The 18327-nt window shown below is 32.2% G+C and overlaps 2 protein-coding genes across 33 annotated transcripts in view; one reads left to right on the top strand and one right to left on the bottom strand.

Annotated features, from left to right (window-relative positions):
- LOC134242872 (serine/threonine-protein kinase SBK1-like) overlaps positions 1-18327 on the top strand; it is a 444928-nt gene that overhangs the window by 67642 nt on the left and 358959 nt on the right. The window lies entirely within an intron of this gene.
- Positions 1-18327, bottom strand: part of LOC134242868 (ankyrin-2-like) — a 98964-nt gene that overhangs the window by 49952 nt on the left and 30685 nt on the right. For 25 of the 32 annotated variants that reach the window (XM_062725046.1, XM_062725058.1, XM_062725057.1 and 22 more), the window contains 20 exons: positions 17003-17101; positions 16725-16823; positions 16503-16601; positions 16199-16297; positions 15777-15974; positions 15412-15609; positions 15085-15282; positions 14871-14969; positions 14619-14717; positions 14286-14483; positions 14071-14169; positions 13321-13495; positions 10970-10993; positions 9889-9984; positions 7912-7979; positions 7072-7227; positions 6354-6515; positions 5432-5644; positions 4463-4653; positions 996-1013 (listed from right to left, as the gene is read on the bottom strand). In XM_062725046.1, coding sequence (XP_062581030.1) covers positions 996-1013; positions 4463-4653; positions 5432-5644; positions 6354-6515; positions 7072-7227; positions 7912-7979; positions 9889-9984; positions 10970-10993; positions 13321-13495; positions 14071-14169; positions 14286-14483; positions 14619-14717; positions 14871-14969; positions 15085-15282; positions 15412-15609; positions 15777-15974; positions 16199-16297; positions 16503-16601; positions 16725-16823; positions 17003-17101 — 2588 coding nt within the window. Of the gene's footprint in view, positions 1-995; positions 1014-4462; positions 4654-5431; positions 5645-6353; positions 6516-7071; positions 7228-7911; positions 7980-8302; positions 8528-9888; positions 9985-10314; positions 10351-10969; positions 10994-13320; positions 13496-14070; positions 14170-14285; positions 14484-14618; positions 14718-14870; positions 14970-15084; positions 15283-15411; positions 15610-15776; positions 15975-16198; positions 16298-16502; positions 16602-16724; positions 16824-17002; positions 17102-18327 lie in introns of those variants that run through there. The other 7 variants (XM_062725038.1, XM_062725051.1, XM_062725041.1 and 4 more) reach the window with 7 other exon arrangements.

Raw genomic sequence — 18327 nt, 5'->3', positions numbered from 1 at the left:
CAAAATGTTTTTTTTTGAAAAAAATAAAATCTGGCAAAAGCTAAAATAAAAGTTTTCAATTTTTGGTAAAAGTAATTATCCTACATCATGTATTTTAACGACATACAGAAAATAAAGTTTTCAATTCTAATTTCTGCCTTAATTTCCTCTGTTTTCTTTATTGTTGTTAATTTATAATATACAGTAATAAAAATGAATTTTTAAAAATATATTTTTAAAAATATTAAAGAAAAAATGAAAAAAAGAAAAAAAATATTCAAACTAGAATATATCAAACTGAAATTCTTATAAAACATTAATGCTTAGTCTCCTGTATGTGTCAAAGCTTTGTAGTTCCTGTCAGATGTATAATTTTCTTCTAATGCAATCTAATGATTTCTCTAAGTGACGTTAGCTAATTAAAATCATTCTAAAGTTCATGAAAATAAACCACTGATGACAGAAAAATCATTACTTGAGCTCTCAGATGCCTAATACAATATGTGTATTGATCTATTAACTTATATTTGCAAGTGTAAAATATCTGCAAATTTCGTGATTGTCTTTTACTTTATTCACCTACCGGTATTTATTTAATATGAAGAATTTCGCCTCGGTAAAAAAGTTATAGTACATGTACGTAGTCACAGATGGGTTCTAAACTGAAGAAGTGTGGATAGGATGTCGCTGATAGTGATTGTTTTACGGTCTCATCAAAATTCAATTTGACATTTATAGAAAAATTAATAAATTAAATTTATAAAGAAAAGCAGTCAAATCTTACCAATAATGAAGTGAAAGAAATGAATATATCCCGAAATATTAGTATTTAAAATGATAAAAATGATGAATTGATGAAAAATAATTATGAATACATGCTTGTGAATTATTGCATATGTGATGTGGATATTATGATTCCAAACAGTGATACCAGATATTGACACAAGTGAGAGGTATAAAGCATGATGTAAAATGAATGTGTAAGCTACATCACCACAAAAATAGGTTTTATTTACCTTTTCCATTTCAGGCGTCTGTGGCATAAATGGTAAGATCAAATCATTAAATGACTTAATTAAAATACAATACATTCATACTCAATTTTTGGGACCACGCACAAAAAATGCAAATTCAGAGAACTGTGGCCCCCTGCTTTTGGGTCTTATTTATTGGGGTGTAGTAATTAAAAATTTGGTTGTAACTGTCTCATCTCCCCTTCTGTTTGTTTATTGCATTAAAAAAGTCTTGTAAGTTCTGGTGCAAATTTTAAAATTATGAAAATGTCAAACTTCAAGGTCAAGGTCATGAGGTCAAAAATTATGATACATAAGGAGAGATCTTGAAACATGCAATTTACATGTAAACAAGAGATGTTTGTAAAACACTTATGCCCCCTCCCCAAATTGGAATTTTTCTAAGTCCAAGGGGCATAACTCTATCAAAAATGGCACAATCATATCCAAAACAGAACTTGACCTCGATATTCAGCTGATAAATCTGTATACTAAATTTCATTTCAATATGTACAATCTCTTCAAAGAAAATGAACGGAAACTGCAATTAAGTGGAATTTTTCTAAATGCAAGGGGCATAACTTTATCAAAAATGTTGCAATCGTACCCAAAACAGAACTTGACCTAGATATTCAGCAGATAAATCTGTATACTAAATTTCAATATGTGCAACCTCTGCGAAGAAAATGAATGGAAACTGCAAATAAGTGGATTTTCTAAATGCAAGGGGCATAACTCTGACAAACATAGGTAATCAGAGATTACAGAGCTCATCTCAACGAATGTCATCTTTAAGTATGGCAAAGTCACACAATTACCCAACAAAAAGTGTACATTCAAAAATGCAAATTTTATGCAATTTTGATCTGATACTTTGGAATAGACCTATATAAAAACTTCAAACTAGCTTTTGTGTGTTAAAATCCAGCATCTGAAGCAAGTTTGAGAGTTTTCATCCCTTGATGCATCATTTGGGCAAGTTTGGTTTATATGAGCCTTATAGTTTCTCTCTAACTTTCACCTGGTCCATTATCTTGAAAATGTATGTTGAATTGAGCATCCGGAGCAATTTTTTATCCATTACTGTGCATCCTAAGATGTATCATCCATGCGAGGTTGCGCAACATACGGCTAATAGTTACTTAGAAATGAAACTTGCATGAAAATTTAACCTCTTCACTCATCCCAAAAAAAAATGTAGGTCAGATTCAGCATCCGAAGCAAGTCTGGTAGAATGCAGCCTTAGATGTATCATCCATGCAAATTTGGTCATTAAAGAGCTCATAGTTACTTGGAAATGAATCCTGCATAAAAAACTTTAACCTGTTCACTCATCCAGTAAAATGTAGGTCAGATTCAGCATCCGAAGCAAGTCTGGTAGAATGCAGCCTTAGATGTATCATCCATGCAAATTTGGTCATTAAAGAGCTCATCGTTACTTGGAAATGAATCCTGCATAAAGAACTTTAACCTGTTCACTCATCCAGAAAATGTAGGTCAGATTCAGCATCCAAAGCAAGTCTGGTAGTATGCATCCTAAGATAAATCATCCATGCAAATTTAGTCATTATAGGGCTCATAGTATCTAGGAAATGAAACCTACACTAAAAACTTTAACCTGTTCACTTAACCGGAAAATGTAGGTCAAATTCAGCATCCGAAGCAAGCCTGGTAATGTGCATCCTCAGATGTATCATCCATGCAAGTTTGGTCATCATAGGGCTTACAGTTATTTGGAGATGAGACCTGCACCAAAAACATTAACCTTTCACTCAACTGGAAAATGTAGGTCAAAGCATCCGAAGCAAGTCTGGTAGTGTACACCCTTAGATGTATCATCCATGCAAGTTTGGTCAACATAGTTATAGTTCTTTGAAATGAGATCTGTTAAAAACATTTACCTGTTCACTCAATGTTCAACCACCAAGTCTTGTAATGTATCCTTATTTCACACATAGGGCTTATAGTTCCTAGGAAATGAGACCTAAAAAAACTGCATCAAAAATAATTCCAAAAACATTAACCTGGTATTCCTAAATTGTCTGAAACTTTGGAAATGAAACACACTTTTCCATATGTCTAATCAATATAGGAATATACAAAGAGAATTTTAACCTTTGAACACGTTGAATTTCCCAACTTCATTGAGGTGAGCTATTTTAAAAACAGAATTTGATCTAGATAGTAAGCTGGTTAATCTATATAGCAAATTTCATTTCAGTATGTGCAACCTCTGCAAAGAAAATGAAAGGAAACTGCAAATAAGTGGAATTTTTCTAATGCAAGGGGCATAACTAAAAAACTTAACATGTTATGAAATTCATGATAATTAAAATTTCATTTAGAAGCCTTTTCTGATGGAAACTGTTAAGTTATTTTTCTAATCCAATATATCTGTCAAAAATATCGCTTTAAAAAATTGACTTAGATATTCACCTGATAAATCTGTATACAAAATTTAATTTCATTTGCAACGGTTGTGAAGAAAATCAATACACAGCCCTAAAGCCAGTATATATTATATCCTGTCGTTCAAAAGTTATTACATGTACTAAAGTAAAAATATTTGAAAAGGAAGTCAAACTTCAAGGTCAAAGGGTCAAAAATCATAGTTTTGAAATTTTTTTTGAAATTTCTTGACACAAGTATGCTTTAAATCTCCTTCAAAAGTTAATGCCAGAGCTATTTTTTTTGTTAAAAAATAAGTCAATCTTCAGGGTCAATGGTCATGAGGTTAATAATCGAAGTATATTCTGTAAGGTCTTGTCATGGGTAATGAATGCATGTGAAATATGAAGCTCTCAACTCTTTCATTCAAAAGGTATGACCAAGGTTCAAGTTTCTGTGAAATACAAGCTGACAGACAAATTATATTTAGATTTTCATTTGCTTTCACAAAAAAGCAGGGAGACAAGTACATGTATTGAAGTATTGATATTTTAAAACTGCCAATTCTAAATTCTCAAATAATATAAATTTTCAAAACAATTTTGACAGCTTCTTTTCATTTCTTTAGGGCCCTGTCTTCAATTTCAATATCACATTTTCTCAAAATATGTTCATTGAAACTAATTTTTTGTTGATTACTGTCTTAATTATGACTGCATAACAGATCAACATTTTTCAAAATTTTTAAATTTTTTGCTTGTCTTAAATAAACATGCCTGATTACATAGTCATTAAACAGTCCTTTGAGAGGTATGAAAGAAAATGCTTTTGTCCCAAATTTCCTTAGTATGCATCAATTTTTTGGCAAAATTTAAATAATAAGAGCTAGCTAGTACTGGTACATTTTAAATTACCCAAATGCAAAAAAACCCTTGAAAATTTAATGATTTCATAAACCATGTCCTCTTTGACTCTGTTTTCCTATTTATGTAATATCTCTTCATAAATTTGTAATTTTCACTTTAAGCCTTTCACTAAATCACCCATTTCTATTCCTAGAGTCAACATAAAACAAAACTCACCCAGAATATGTAGGTATTTGATCAATGGCGACATTGTCAGGGTCGAAACTGGCACTGAAGGAGGATCCGCTGTAGGACCCTACCCTGGGTTTGTCCGCGGAGGATACCCCCGGTCCCAGGTGGGTCTCAGGTGGGGCCGCGTTAGTGTAGGCGGCGTATGAAGAGGTCATGATCTGGGCTTCACAGTAGTCCTGTAATAGATCGTAATTAGAGAAAATTATAAATTTACAGCTAAAAAAAAATCTAGACAGCTTTCTACGGCTAATTTATTCTATTTATAAAGTAGTGTCTACAAGCATTATTCTGAATCATTCAATCCACTAGGCATTACTTTAGGTCTACTTATGTTTAAAAAAAAGTTCTATAACGTTATAGCTCAAATATTAGGCTTTTATTAAGTAAGTTTAATTTTTTAAGTTAATTTTGCAGTAGCATCATATTAAATTTATGTTAAAGGTTAACAAAATGCATTCAATACGTGATCTTATGCATGATTACAAATGAATTAAACTTGATTTCCCAGTAAAAGGCAAACTTTTCAAGCAATTTAATGATTATAGACTTTGATCATTCCACTTGTTAAGATTGCTTCAATGATTACATGAGTTAAATTATCGATATTATAAGAACTAGTGCATTATAAACACTGTTTTATGCTACATAATGACATTCACAAAGGATTAATTTTTTTTTCATACTAGTATAAAGTCCTATTCATAAATTCTAAAGCATAAAGCAAATTAATACAATTTTAGATTCTTTAGCCAAAGTTTATCTGATTATTACTGGTAAGTCATTTACATATCATTAATTACTAAAACATTAGTTAATTAACATCTTTGCAACCCTAAAATGATATAAATCTGAATAAAGTGATAGAAAAGTAGTTGAAAACCAAACTCCCAAGTTGAGATACACTTAGTTCTGAATAGTTATAATTCCACACGGCACCCAGTGAGTTCCAGATACCTGTTGGGGAACCGAATCATCAGGCATATATTTGAACTCTTCATTCAAATCTATACCATCAACACTAAATGACTCGGCATAATTTTCAGTGGGCCTGTCTGGCTGCGACTTGTACCCCGAGCTGGGATAGATGGGCCGTTTGTTCGTGTTAGCTCCGTATCTTACGGATTGTCGCAGGTAGAAATCCTCCGCAAATTGATTGGCCGCTGTGTTCTAGAGGTCAAGAGGTCAGAAAGAGAAGACACAGAGTCAAAAATGCACATGCTAAGAATTAGTTGATGAAAACTGGTTTGTATCTACTTTTTAAATCAGCTAAAACATTGACATCTAGCTTCAGTTAGAAAATTTGTGCTAGTTATTTTCTAGCTACTTGAAAACCAGTCTTCATATTATGGTCAATGCCAAGTGATTCTTTATATGTGATAAAATTGAATTTTCAATTTATTTATGAAACAATTAACTTGATTATTTTTTATGATTTTTAAAAACAATGTTCTACATTTTTTAAAATTTAAAATCTCTTGGCATTGTCATTTTGAAAGTTAAACAAGCTAGCACCACAACATTTACACAATACAGAATAAAACAAAAAAATCAGAAACATAGAAATAGAAATTCAGAATTCCTATAATTTCTCATTCTAATAATTATAAATCTAGTACCCAGAAAAACTGGTCATTTTCATTTCCATGCTGTGAGTGCATTAAAAAAGTACCATTTTGTTACAATTCAAAAATTCAGTGTGGAATTTCTCAAAATCCATGCTACAAATCTTTTTTTTTTTTTTTATCTTTCTTGCTAATCGAATTTCATTCTAAAGCATCAAAACTGTAGAAAGTGACACCATGACATTATGTTAGTGAAATGAACTCATGAACTTTTTCAAACTTTGTTAATTTCTAGGTCATTCCAATGCTGATACCTTCTTCATCCTATCATCTAAATCATCGTCATAATCGATCTCACTACCATGCTCATCAACAACTCGAACCTTGGACTCAGAGTTCGTAGACGTGGTATCAAGTTTATCTAAGGTCGAGTAATCACCTCCAAAAACACTATCTTTGCTTTTGTCATGTTTGTCCTAATAAACACAGAAAAACAATACAAGCCAAATGTACAACATCAATATTCAAACAACAGCAAACACTTGGTCTCCGCAAAAAACAGTTGTTTCCATGCAAGCAGTTGTTCTAATGTATCACTATTCCTTTGAAGATACCAAGTGAATATATAACCCTTTGTATTAAGGTAAAGCTTTACAACATACAAATATATTCATTGATAAAAATAATGAAATTTTCATCAGTAACATTATTTTTATACTGCTCTAACCTAACATTACCATAGTGATTAAATATTTTCAAATCATATGCAAATGGTGACTGTGCAAAGTGTGCTTTATGCAAAATCATTTTCTTTCATATAAGAACTACTGATGTACACACCTCTCTATAATTATATTTGATAAGTTATGCAACCATTTGATTTGGTTATAGACATTAACATTGACATGCCATTTTTCTACTTCATTAATATTAGCTCGTATATTGATTTGTAGTAATTTCTTCTCAGAACTAAAGTTATGCTGATTTCAGAATCTCCTTTCTATAAAATAAATCCTCTTAATCAAAACCTACCCTGGGAGACATGAGAGAATCTCCGCTAAAATAGCGCATCTCTGCCTCGTAATCCGGACCACGTTCTAAGTAAGACGGGTACCGCATTGCGGTGCCTATCTCACTCGTGATGCGACGCCTGGCATCGTCGGTGGAGGCAGGTCTCAGAGAAGCATCCTGATGTACATAAAAGAAAAATAACAACAGCGAAACTCAAAACAACGAAACCGATGCAACAAAAAGTGGAGAATATTGTTTTCATCTGACATCATGTTTCACCTCGTGTTTTTTTCCCACTATTCTTGATCATCTAATACATGGCTTCTAGAAGAATTTTTGAAAAAAAAAAATTCTCTGATATCTACATTAAAGTAGTTTGAAATTACAATCTTAAAATTTTAAAATTTTCATTTTGAAAATTAAGAAATTCAAAAAATATTCTCATAGAGACAGCTAGAAATGTTCCATGTCAGATCAAACAATACTCACTGCTTAGCACTTAAAAAAAGGAATAATAATTCTGCAACATAACTTGTACAATATTGATTATACAGTGCTGAAAATAAAATGCAATAAATGTGCTAATGATAAAAGTACAGGGAAGAATTAACAACATTGATTACATAATACATGATCCAGATTATATAAATTCAGTCATAAATGGCTCCAAGCTTGGATGATCTTCCTTTTTGACCCGCTGGCTTTTCCAATTCCAATTTTTTTTTATCATACAGATTCAATAATTACATTGTGGTGTAAAAACCTTCCATCTTTCCAAAACAGCTATGGGTATTTTATGAACCAAAATAATACCTGTACAATATCTTTAGGATAATACAACACTTGTTTACGACAGTTTACCTTTTCATAAGACGTATCCAAAGGTGACATGCTCCCCCCTTTCTCTCCAAGGGATATGCTGTCCTCCCCTGTAAAATCAGAATCAAATATGTCATATTTAAAAATGTGTTTGCCAATGAAAAGCTACATAAATTAAATTCAAATTTGAAATATTTATAATTCTTCAATTTATAAATACCACATTAAATGGAATTAATTTAAGCAGAAATCAAGTGATGAAATTTTCAATCAAAAAAAGTTAAATCATTATTTCATAAATATAAATTACTTAAATTATTTTATTATTAATTAATTAATTTTATTTTGTATATTATTTAAGCACACTTTAATTTCCTGAAAAGAGAAGAACCTTACCAAAATAAAGAAAAAATTCCCATAATCATATCCTTACCTCTACTTCGACGAAAACAATTCATATCAAAGTTTGAAATAATAGATTCAAATCACCATAAAACTTAAATAGTTTAGAGCAAATTTGACAAAAAACTTCAGTTCTAGCTAAAATCCTTCCATGATCAATTGTTTACAAGTACTGATAAATCAGCCACTCTGTTATTCTTTTTCCTGAAAGCTTTCACAGTTCCAGTGAGGGGAAAGCAATCACTTATAGAGATATCTGACCTTCCAGTATCGACACTGACAGAACATCCAGCTATCCTCTACATTCTTCCTCTATCTCTATGTATCTCAGCTTCAAAAACATCTGCAATTAGCCTTTAGGGTGCCAGCACTCATAACATTTTTATATTTAGAACTGATCTCTTATTTTGAAATTATTCCGAAGGCTGATTATTACATGTTAATGATTCTTCAAACAGATAATTTCCCAGCGCAAAATGCCAAACTGTGGCAGAAGATAGCTCTGCTTGAGATGGGTTTCCCCTTGGGGTGTTCGGATAGCATGCTGTTAAAATAATCATCTATGTTATGAAATGGCTTACTGATCATGCAAAAAAAGATACACCATTAAACAACATCTATAGGAATCATTCTACCAGTACAGGGTGAATTAATTACACAGAAGTATTTTTTCAGACCCCTTGAATATATATTTCTCATTAGTTTTGGATATATATATATATATAATAATTATATATTTCTTAAAACAGTAAAACATGCTTAAAGCAAAATGAACAATTTTGTTGTCAAGAACTTAATTCGTCCGATACATTCTTACTTTGTTTCATAACTACGTAAAACAAAATCACTTTGCTGTAAGCTTGAATTCATTATAACCAGGTATGCTGTAACTATGTTTTACTGTATCATTCAATAACATGCATAATGTTTTTGTACATATCGATCCATTTACAAATTAATGCATTATATTTATACCATTGTTGTAGATGCTTATTTATACAAGAACTTAAATGTATCACCTTAAATTTAAGTTCAAATTTTCCTACAGTATCATCTAGACCTGTGCAATATACTTGAGATACTGAATGATTTATCCTAATGTGAGAAAAGATACTGTTATAAAGCATATCTCCGGAGCCTTTTCTTGTCAGTGTCTAATGTGTTTTAGATGTTCAGAACTTGTTTAATCCCTGGCCAAGTGTATTTACTTAGCAAAGTTCAAAACAAAAATATCATGGTTCTGATGTTATAACTGAAAAACTTCCATCCTCTAAAACAATCCTGATGTGGGTTTTATTTTTCTTGGCAACTTATGATGCTTAGTAGAATTGTAGAACAAGAATTACTTTTGAAGATTGAGCTAAGAGTAAAAACTATCTTTTTTCTATTTCATTATATTTTTTCTTTACGTAATAATTGAAGCATTATTAAAACAAAACTGTTAGAGAAAAAAAATAATAATTGCAAAGTGTGGTCAGATTGTATTTTTTCATGCAGTGGATTGACAAACCAAAAAAAATAATTATATTTCAACTGATAATAAAAAAAGTTACAACATCAAATTACGATAAAAATTTGATTCCAAATGAACAACACTGAGGATGGATTGTAACTTACGAGACTGCATTTTACTGCCCTCGTAGAAGGGCAGATAAACATGTTGTTCGGTAAGGGGTTTTCCGAACAATGGAGAAGATGGCAGAAAATCGTCCCCTGTGTTCACAGAAGCAGTAAAAAAGAAAGTCAAATTTAATCCTTATGATCTGTATCATGTTTTCTTCTTCCTTTCAATTTGCAAATTGCAAAGAATGAAAATATTTTTTTCCCATATGGATTATTGAGAATTACACCCGCATTCTGCAAAGCTTTAAATTAATATATCAACATGTTATTGAAATTTATATGAACAACTATACATAAGATATTGTTTTATATTCAAATAAATAAAATTTCATTGACATATTATTGTCATGCATCTTATGGGGTACAAGAATATTTTTATATGATTTTATGAATATGCATACTTTTACTAGATTTGTTTACCTTTCAATTTCTTATAAATTGGATGTGAGAGAACATCTAAAATAACATTTAGTGGGAAATAAATAATGAAGTATGGAAAAAATAATGATTTCAACACACCATTTTATCTAGCCCTCACAAATGCATTATAGAAAAGCATCTAATTTTAGCATGTAAAAGACTTCACTGTCAATTTATAAATTGAGAACATAAAAATTGCATTTTAACTTAGCAACACAAAAATATATCATGTATGATGTAATGGCTCAACCATGATGGTAATGGTCTTACAATGACTGAAATGTACGGTCACCTTATGAATATAACTTTTAATAGCTCACCAAACAATACCGGTATATCAAAATGTGTTTTAAATTATTGCATAAAAGCAGGGTAGGGGAAATTTTGCCATATCAAGAATTCTTACCACTAAGAAGCTGGTCAATAGCAACTTTGTTGAAAAAATAGATATGAAATACTTTTTTCGCATTGTTAAACTCCTGATATATTTATATAATGTATCAAATATTAATGAATTCCTTCTCTGTGAACTAGCCTGGCACCAATTCCTGTTTCAAATATATGTTAATATAGATTCTGCTGTCTGCAAAACACAGCAGAAAAGTTAGGCCTTTGTGCACCAATATAAGTATATATACTATTGTTTTACACTCACATCTTATACTGGCCATAGAGGACCCTGTAAAGTGAAAGTACAACACATGGCTATATAGAAACAGAAAGTAGAGTGAACGACAGCACCTGAAATCTTGTGTTAGCCTACAATTCTCCCTGTTATTTGAGAAAAGAACTTTTTTGAGTTGGAATTTGAACCACTGCCAAATAAATTAGAATCGATAGCATTGATTATCGTACTTTTGAAGCAGTGAGTTTCCAGTTTTATAGAGCACACTAGCAGATAGTGCTTGCATGATTATTGTTTTCACACTCAAACTTAATATTGTGTCAGAACAACAGAATTAGTGCTAATTCTAGAGTCCCACAACAGTTTCTAGAAACTCCTGAATTTTACAATGTTTTCGTTTCTGCAGGAAATTTTTTTTTATAATTCAAGTTAAAAGATCTTAATTTTATCAATTTAAGAAAGTATATGTTGTTAAGAAATAGTAAAAAGAATCTAAATCTTGTTAGATTTTGTATAAACAATTAGTTACTAATGTCATGGAATTCTACAATATATCTTTTTTATATAAATATTAGGCCAGCATTTTTTTATTTTTAGGTTTAACATCTTTTTGCATTTTCAAAATCTCTATTTCAAGTGCTATAAACATGCATTTAATCAATATCAAAAGGGAGAATACTGAATACTAAAAAAATAAAAATTCAAGAGTTTTGAGGTTTAGCACCGTTTCACTGAACAATAAAATGCCCATTGAAAGTGACATGTTGAAATTTACCGTACACTGTGTTGATTTCCTATGGTCATCAATTTAGCCAACCATGACAATCTCTCACTGCTATTTCCTATACAATACAATTACATCAATATTTAACATTACCTACAGATAATAGAGAGTTTTGTGAAATGATTAATTGACCTAATATCTATAACAGGAGATTAATGAACACATGTATGAACTACGAGGGTTGATCCAAAAGTTCGTGGAATTTCTTCATATTTTATTCATTTTTAAGTGAAATTGGTTGAAAATTACAACACATGTATTTAAAATGAAAACACATTTTTAATATCTTTTGATTGGCTATTATATTTATGGCAAACCTGTTGCCATAGAAAAACAACTTGACCGTTTTATCAATTTCTAAAGAAATGGGCGTGTCAAAAGATGACAATAAACACCCTTAATATAGCTAAAACGTTTAATTCTTAATGCGTGAAATGAGCATTAAGCCGCCCTATGCGGTATATAAAACTAAAATTATGTCATTATTACGATCGCTTGATTTTTCATACAACCTTTGTAAACAGAGTTTACAAATATATACAGGATATTTAGTTTATAAGTTGATGAAAATTTATTGTCCATCTTTAAGTTGTTATACAACGTCAAATAATATTTTCGGTCAAGTCATATTTTAAAAACGAAATATATTAAAAGAGATTTAAAAAATTGATTTTTTGTTTTAAAAAATCGTATTTTGTCCATGACATCAAAAGATTTATGTCACTGGAAAAATGAAATAAACAATTAATTACTGGTTTTCCACTGGCAAAAGAAATTTAAGAAAAAATAGAACTTCCATTGATGTTGATTAAAGATGTGGTCGATTTTTGGAGGCTCTGTTTTAAGTGCATACTCCCCTAGACAAATCAAAAGCGTAAATGGACGTTGTGGGCTGCCGCACTATTCTTGACATTGCTAATGAAATTGGAACATCATTTAATCAATATAAAAAGGGTAGTATTTTGAAATATAAAAAAATAAAAATAAGTTGGTGAGGTTTAGCACCACTGACTTTTTCCCATTGATAGAAAAAAAATCGACACACAGCTTTATGTAGAATAACGTATTCAGATTGGTCAGTTGGATGAGATACTTCTATAACGTGATGTGACATATCTAACTTTACGTAACGTCGAAGTCTCCCCCGGGTTTCACAACTATCAATTTTCAGGAAGCTCGTGTGACCTTATTGGTCATTGGAAAGTGATGAAATTTTCCAATATTGTTGTATTATGACTCTATATTATAAATGTGCCTGTTGTTTGATTTCATCAAATCACGATAAAATTTTAGAAAGAAATTCCACGAACTTTTGGATCAACCCTCGTACTTAGTTATGATTTTTTTTCAACACAATTAAACATAATCTCTAATTTTTGGCAAAACAAAAAGTATGCAATATTCATGCAAAAATGATGCAATATCAAATAATATTTTTGAAAAGAGATATTTTTCATGCTTATCTTAAATCAATTTGAAATATCAAAAGAAACATGAAGCAATTTTAATGTCATTCTAAAGATGAAAATGTTAACAAATAATGCAAGTACAGAAGTCAAGAAATAAAGGATGTGGGTAGATGTAATTTGATACTGACCTCCTTCATCATCAGAGTCTGAGATAGGGTTTTCCTGCATGATTTCTGGTGACATGAGTTTGATCTTGTCCTCGGTAGACGGGAGGGTCTCGGACACCTCAGTGACAGGTGTCAGTGTATCAACAACTGATATGTAGCCCAGTCTCTGGGCAATCGACAGGGCAGTTTGTCCATTCTGGAAAAAAAATGTCATTACATATACAAACAATTGATCAATCAAAACTAATTTTTTTCAATTTGCCTATTCACAATATTTAAAGAAACTTGATACTGGCATGCCTCTTTATAAAGCCAATGATATTAAATCCCAATTTTAAAAGATTGCTGCATCAAGTAAAAAGGAGATGGGTGAACATGACGAGAGATAACCCCATAGCGCGACAAACATGAAGGTGAAAAATTAAATCTCAATTTTATCAAAATTTTCCTAAATATTTCATCCAACAGTAAAGTATACTTTATGTAAAATCTCTACAACTTGCACAAATCTCATGAAAATTGAAGTTATTTGCCTATGAAATATTATACACACACGAAAGAGGACAAAACGAGTCAACTTTACTCTAAATACTAAATCCACAATTTGAATATGATTTTTATATATCTGAAGCTTGTGGGTTTTTTGCACGCTAAGTTCACCCATCTCCTTTTAAATTATTACTTTTTATTCCTGTCTTTTTCATAAACTGCTCTTTGAATATAACATTTAATAAATAGAAATATGTGAGACTTTTTTTGCTGAGCACTTACATTGGTAACAGCATTGGGTGATGCTTTGTTCTTCAGCAGTAGATTGATGACTTGAACATGACCCTGTTGAGCAGCTTGGTGCAGAGGGGTGTATCCCAGCTTTATAAGAATAGAACAGTCTGTCATCAAGCAACACTCCCATCAAAGCAAATTAATTTCAATCCATAAATGTTTCAGAATCTTGAATTAAATATCAAATAAATTTAAGTAAGTACCTTAGTTGTAGCACTAACAGAGGCACCATGCTCCAGCAGAAATCGAACCATGTTCATTTGTCCGAAATGGCAAGCGGTGTGGAGTGGTGTGTAGCCTGCCTTGGTTTGGGGGTCTATTTCTGTGTTGTACTTAACCAGAACTTCAGCCACATTGACTTTGTCTTCTTGTGCTGCCAGGTGTAAAGAGGTCAGTCCATTCTGGAATAAAAATAGAGGACTTCTTTCTTACTCTTACAAAGAAAATAGCTCTGAATAGTTTAACATTGCAGGATATGTCTGCTAGAAATACTTTTAACTAAATGAATTTTTTTGGGGTTAAAAACTTTTGCTTACTTGAGCTTTAGAGTTGACGTCTGCTTTGTGCTCCAGAAGTAAAGACACCATGTCTGTGTGACCTTCCTGTGCTGCCAAGTGGAGGGGGCTGAAGCCATTCTAAAACAAAATTGTTTAAGCTTTTATCTTGTTTTGAAATTATTTCATGTCATAGTTCCTTAAAGTTAAGTTCCTTATGATTGAAAATCTGAATGCCATTTTTTTTAGGGGGTGGGGGGTGGGGGGTGAGGATTAAGTATTTTAATTTTTTACCTTGGATTCTGCATCTGGTCTTGCTCCAAATTCTAGGAGAGTTGTTGCAATATCCATCTGGTTTTTCTTAGCAGCAATGTGAAGTGGGGTATATCCATTCTGTGATAAATTTGAAAATCTTGTTTAGGTGACAATATCAATGAGTATTAAAATCTAGCATTTAAAAGAGAAACCTTGTTGAACATAAAAAAATGCACTTTTATTGATTCCATACCTTGGCAGTGCTGTGTGGTGAAGCCTTGTTGTCCAGCAGTAAGAGTGCCACATTGACATGGTTGTAGTGGGTGGCGACATGAAGTGGTGTCAGTCCATTCTTTCCTTGACAGTCAGGGTTAGCATCCTTCTGCAGCAGCAACCTGGCAACCTTAATGTTGCCATACTTAGCAGCAATGTGGAGAGGAGTGAATCCCTTCTGCAAAGCAAAAAATAATTCATGTTCATTATTATATTACTTTAACAGATGTAACAACATTTGTTAGAATCACATTCATATTTGGTTTCCTTTTAAAAGAGATGAATCTTTCTACTTCATCAGAATTACCTTAGTGGTCAGGCTGTGTGATGCGCCATGCTCCAGTAACACCGAGGCGACCTCTTCATGACCTTCCTTTGCAGCGATGTGCAGTGGAGTGTAAAGATCCTTAGTAACAGCATCTGGAGCTGCACCCAACTGTAGCAACAGGGTCACGTTGTCAACATTACCAAGGCGGGCAGCAATGTGAAGGGGAGTCTGCTGTTCCTAAAAACAGAAATTTCCAAATAATACTAAAAGGACCTTTAGTTAGTGAATTTTTCAATATATTGGTACAATGTTGATTATAAAAAATTTCCAGGGAAAACTTTTCACCATGTTGGTGCAATATTAATTTTAAATTTAAGAGTTATTTCCCTTTAGTTGTGACTCACTCTGGCTCTGGCGTCCACAGTTGCTCCGTTTCTGAGCAGGATGCGGATGATATCCGTCTGGTTGGCTCGTGCTGCCAGGTGGAGCGCGGTCTCTCCACGTACGGTGGTGAAGTCAGGGTTAGCATTGTTCTGGATCAGGTAGATCACAATGTTCATGTGTCCCATGAAGGAGGCAACATGTAGAGGAGTCAGACCAGACTAAAAAGACACAGGATTTAGTGAATCAAAAACATTCTTCTACTTTCAAATATTTTTTCTATACCTACACATAGTCTGATACAATGTGATTACTACTGAATCTGAAGTTGGGAAGTTTAAAAATTCTTCAGATTTCATTATCAAGTATGCATCCCTACTCCCTTCTAAAAAAGGTTACCACTTGTATTCACTAAAACTCAGTGTAATTTGATTTGTTATGTTACCTCTGTTGTGGCTTCAATGGTGGCTCCATACTTCAGCAAAAGCTCTACAACCTTGATTCTGTTCTTTTTACAGGCAATGTGGAGTGGAGTGAATCCATTCTGAAATGGAAGAAAAGCATTGTGTCATGTATAATCATGGCAAAGCTGTTCATTTAAAAAAAAATAAATAGTCCAAAAGTAGCTGATTTTTTTGTACAAAAAACTTTATTTTGTAAACTTATACATGTACATTGAATTTCTAAAAGCGCAATGACAAGATCAAACTTCTAAGTATGACAATGATCTTTATATAAAGTCCACTCACTAGAGCTCTGGAGTTAGGATCACATTTCCTGTCCAGTAGAAGTTTGGCCGTCTTAACATTGCCACAATGAGCAGCCACGTGTAATGGTGTCAGGTAGTCCTACAAGAGAATTAAAGATACTCAAGAAACTGGAGAACCTTTTACTTGCTATATTTAATTCTATATCTATTACTCTAATGACAGATGTTTTATTATGAGGTCAAACATGTAATGAGCACATACCACTGTGACATCATCAACAGGTGCCCTGTGGTACAGCAGGAGTCGGGCACAGTCTACGTGGTCTCCCTGTGCTGCCATGTGAAGGGGTGTCAAGCCATTCTGCAATTCAAACATTAGTCAAAATCAAGAACATATTCATGTAGCCGATGAGAAGTAAAGAAATAACAAAGAATATGTTCATGCAACCATATTAGACGTAACCTTATAACTGAAATATAACCTTATCACCTACATGTATAATGATTTGTTCATAAACTCAGTACAAGTTTGTGACTTACCTTGGTTTTAGCCGATTTAGGAGCTCCTCTTTCTATCAGTAGATCCACTACATTTTCATGTCCACTCCTAGCAGCACAGTGCAAGGGAGTTAACCCATCCTGCAAAAAAGATTACAAAATTGACATGACCAAATAAAACAGGTATTTTTATTGAAAGAAGTAGCACAAACTAGAAAACTGACCTGTCAGCAAGGGCCTCGCTGAGGGGTAGAAATATAAGGGTGCAGCTCATTGAATGAGAGTTTTACTTGATTATATTTTTTTTAATATATGAAGATTATAAGTAAGAACTGTGTTTTTAAAATTTCAAGATAATTCCTGAATGTCCAAAACCCTGTAAATAGTAACCTTGTATTAACATAAAACAGGGAAAACCTCATGTCTTATTAAAAAAAAACTAAATTTAATGTGTATTTAAAAAAGATTTAAGCAGGTGTTTTATAAAATGCAAGCCTTCAGTGAATGCAAATATCACCCAGGGTTGACCTCAACTTCAAAACAAACAGCAATTGCAGACAAAGGTGTTCATTAATCTTCATGTAACAAATATATATAATTGCCTCTAAATTTTCTGTAGCAAGCAAGATAATTAATCCCAGGGGATTGATTGTACTGCTCTCCCATCCTTTTCTTCTATATAAATTTACAATAAAAACTTTTTTCAATACTGACAGAATGGGGTTATTATGTTACCTATTAAAATTAACAGCATTAAGGCAGCAAAAAAAATATAAATTAAATAAATAATTAAAAAATAAAATAGTAATAATAAAAAAAGGATATCTTAATATATATCTTGATTTTAGAATTCAATAAAATTATGTTAAATCATTGTGTAATATTTTAACCAAAATAAAGTATGAACACTATTTTAAATCCATATTTCAAAGAATGTACACATCATTCAAAATTGACCTTCAAAACAAAGTTCATTGCAGACAGAGGCTGGTACAGTAATTAATCTCAATGTGTCAGATAAATATAATGCTTAGGATTTTCTTCATGTGGAAGGTTAATTAATCCCAAAGGACAAATTGCACAGCCTTCCCAGTTTACAATGGTAACATTCTCAGCAGTTATCTCTCTTTGCCCATTCATTCTTATGCATAGTTAAGGAATCTACCCCACCACCCCAGCTCCAAACCAGAAGACATAGAGAGACAAACTTAGCATCAAATTATGTATTTCTGCCTACTGAACTACCATACCAAATTTGAACCTGATTGGGCAACCTTAAAAAAAGTTATTAGAAAAAAAAACAGAAAATTTGTGGACATGACCACAGACAAACACAGAGTGATTTTTATTGAAACCCGAAATCCTTG

The sequence above is a fragment of the Saccostrea cucullata genome, unplaced genomic scaffold (genome assembly GCF_032062105.1).
Source record: "Saccostrea cucullata isolate Sc308-1 unplaced genomic scaffold, CSIRO_AGI_Scuc_v1 ctg191, whole genome shotgun sequence".
NCBI lineage: Eukaryota > Metazoa > Mollusca > Bivalvia > Ostreida > Ostreidae > Saccostrea > Saccostrea cuccullata.
This window is presented reverse-complemented; position numbering and strand designations above follow the sequence as displayed.